The 3,065-nt window shown below is 50.1% G+C and overlaps 1 protein-coding gene across 1 annotated transcript; it reads left to right on the top strand.

Moving 5' to 3' along the window:
• Window positions 1-2,265: 2,265 nt before the first annotated feature.
• EMWEY_00058590 (hypothetical protein) lies at window positions 2,266-2,730 on the top strand (the record flags this gene model as incomplete). The annotated part of the gene is made up of 1 exon (XM_013480871.1): window positions 2,266-2,730. A coding segment is annotated over one exon (465 nt), but the record flags the coding sequence as incomplete, so codon positions are not given.
• Between the last annotated feature and the right edge of the window lie 335 nt (window positions 2,731-3,065).

Raw genomic sequence — 3,065 nt, 5'->3', positions numbered from 1 at the left:
TATATATATATATATATATATATATATATATTCATCTCAACACTGGCAGTGTAGAATTGCTTTTGTGCACCTGAAACCTCGAATAACCTGAGCTTGCTCGTTTCGAAGGGAGCAGACGTGCCGGCCTGTATGCTCTCTCCGCTTTCTGAGCTTCGGACTTGTCGGGTGGCGCGTGTTCTCGCTTCGTTCTTGCTTCTGAGCACGACTGGTACGCACGGCGCCAACATCCATACGGGCAGTACATGAGTTATACCTTGCACCTTTTGTTCCTCAATTAGGGCAGTGGAAATGGCGACTTTTTTGTTGCTTTGATTCAAAAGTTGACGGTCACCTGTGCAAATTCGAACTTTCCACCTTCTGTTTTTCTGGTATGGTTAAGCTGATTAGGGATTGTTCCCAGTTCACCATTGGAACTTTACTCACAAAAGAAGTGATGCTGTACTTCGGTCTTGCGGCAGCCTTGGGTTCAATTTACATAGCAGCTCATGTTGAAAAGTTTCCCTATGAGTGTGCTATGGAACAGTAGTGCCCTTCAATATGTCTAGCCTCAACTGACATGCCTTCCCACCTGTAGTTCTTAAAGCAAACAATAAAGGCAAAATTACAATTTCATATAGGCAAGAGATTCCGCTGGTGTTCCTGCATCTCGATGTACGCATCTCGATGTATGTTCAATTTGAGTGGCCGGCAAAGGCGCAGGCATTAAACACTAGTTTTGTTAAATATGCAATATTGGCTAAGCATGCTGTATACAATTCAAAAAAGCGTCCCAAATCTGCAGCCTCCTTGCGGGATGCAGATCCTGACCAATATTCCCTTTGCATGAGGAGAAAGAGTCATGTACTTAAGATCAGTTCCTATACAGCGGCTTGCCACCTTCACCAGTATGCGCTGTGCTCAGCTGAACAAGCGCCTGGAGCTGTGGGAGAAAATGTGGCTTGTCATGAGTTGCAACAAACCTTGATGCAACTGAAGTGGTGCATAACAGCCCCACATATGAGCGCATACAGGTCTTGTTCGCCTGATGTACAGTCACTGTTGACAGTTGTTCAGAACTTTTGCGTGCTCACCGTTCCTTTACTATGGAGGAGTAGTGATTTATGTGCGGACTTCAGACAGACCTGCCAACATGGCAGACTACGCTCCACAATAGCCTACCCACCAACCTATACACGGCAGCCTTGCAGCTGCTAGTTGGTCTGATGTAGTGTTGTATTCTTACCAAACCAACAAAAGGCAAGCCAAGATGCCCACACTTATTGTAATAGCTCTATTATCACCAATAGCAAAAGCAGAAGCAGTACCGCGCGGCCTGCAAACGTTCCCGTGGTTCCCCTGGAGTACGGTGTAGTTTTCTACCCTCTACCCAATGCTCATGTTCCACAGCTTAACTTTGTGCGTTGAGGAAACATTTCATATTGGTTTACTTTTGTTCCCTTAGGTTGTTTGCGTAAATAAAAATAGAGCCAACCTTGCCTTTGTTTACAGTGCGTTTGTCCGTTGTTCGTCGAATCCGGGGCCCCCCTCCGCTCTGCGGGGCTCAGGGAGGCGCGATGGAGTTGAGGCCGGGGTGGGTTCCTCTCTGTCCTTTTTTTTGTGCCTTTCGATTTTTTGTGGGCTTAAGATATCTGCCCTTTTTAATTTCCGCCTTACTTTCTGCAGACGAGGAAGCACAGGGGCCTCCGCTAGCAGTCGTCCAGCGCTTAGCAGCCCCACAACGGTTTCTTCTACTAGTTGGCCGATAGCGGGTTTTTTGAATGTTATTGCGTGCAGTTCCCTTACGCATTTGTTGTGCTTTACATGTGTGTTATTTTGAAGGGGCTGTGGACACAGCTACTCTCAATCTTGAAGCATCTGCGCCTAGTAGCAGCCCTTTTCCACTCGCTCCCATTACGTCGCCCCGCTCGCAGTAGATCTCCTTTTAAATATTTGTAGCGGCTTCTTCTGGGTCTTTACCTCAGAAAAAACCAAAGTGAGGAAATTTAGGGGACCTTATCCGAGCCCATACCCTCTGCTTCATCCGAGCTCTAGACCGTAGGACCCGATCCTGGTGCACGAACTGCAAACACGCGCAGCACACTCCCCGAGGCCCTCTTCGTGGTAGAGGCCATCATTTGTTGTTCCTCCGTAGAGGAAAATAGGCCTCAAGGCCGCGTGTTCAATTTGGCAGGTGCCAGGGGATCTGGGAAGTGCACAGACACCCCAGCAACACCCTGCGCGGCGTTCGCAGCTGCGGCAATGACGGCAGCTGCAGCTCTCTTCCCAATGACAGCCGTACCAACAACCAGCACGAACTGTCTAAGCAACAGCAGTAGCAGCAGCAGTATCGTATCAATGGCCTCTCGCCGTTCTCCCAAGGGGTCCCACTCGCCACACCCGGTTGAGAGCCCCCTTCCGCAGGAGAGTGCCCATGAACAGCAGCCACAACAACAACAGCAACAGCTCCACGATGACCGACAGCAACAGTGGCAAGAAAGGTCATCGGGGCTGGGCGAGCCGAACGTTCCCTCCCCTTCGCAGCAGCCTGCGGAGCTGGGAGACGCAGCAGCGGCAGCGTCCGCTGTTGCTTTGCGACCTTTTGGAGCTCACCAAGGCACACAACAACAGCTTGAGGTGTTGCAGCAAGCCCAGGGAACTGCGGGTATTCAGGGCTCCGCTCACGTTCCGGGTCGCCCTGCGCTAGTTGCCAAGACTTCATCTTTGGTGCAGCGGAAGCAACAATTCTACAAAGTAGGATCGCCATTGCTTTTATGGGTTGCAGTTCATCTGGGGACAGTCTTCGTAATCGACGTCTTCAATTTATATATGTTTGTACTAAACAGCGTGTACACATAATGCGAGCGTCTGTCAGCCGCCATGGTGTTGACAGCGAGTGGTTGTAGCAGCAGCAGCTGCTGCAGCAAGCACCTCTTGGTGCACCTGTTTTGTAGCCACAGGCTTGCGCTGCTGCTGCACGCAAAAGTTGGTGTCCCTCCCTCCCTGAGCTGTTTCTGTTGCAGCAGCACTGGATGATTGGATATGTGTTTGGGGAGTCAACTTCCGTCCATGGCTGGGGTTGCTGCATA

This window comes from Eimeria maxima, genomic scaffold, assembly GCF_000499605.1.
Source record: "Eimeria maxima Weybridge genomic scaffold, Emw_scaff2449, whole genome shotgun sequence".
NCBI classification, from domain to species: domain Eukaryota; phylum Apicomplexa; class Conoidasida; order Eucoccidiorida; family Eimeriidae; genus Eimeria; species Eimeria maxima.
The sequence above is the reverse complement of the archived record's forward strand: the minus strand, read 5'-3'. Positions and strand labels throughout refer to the sequence as shown.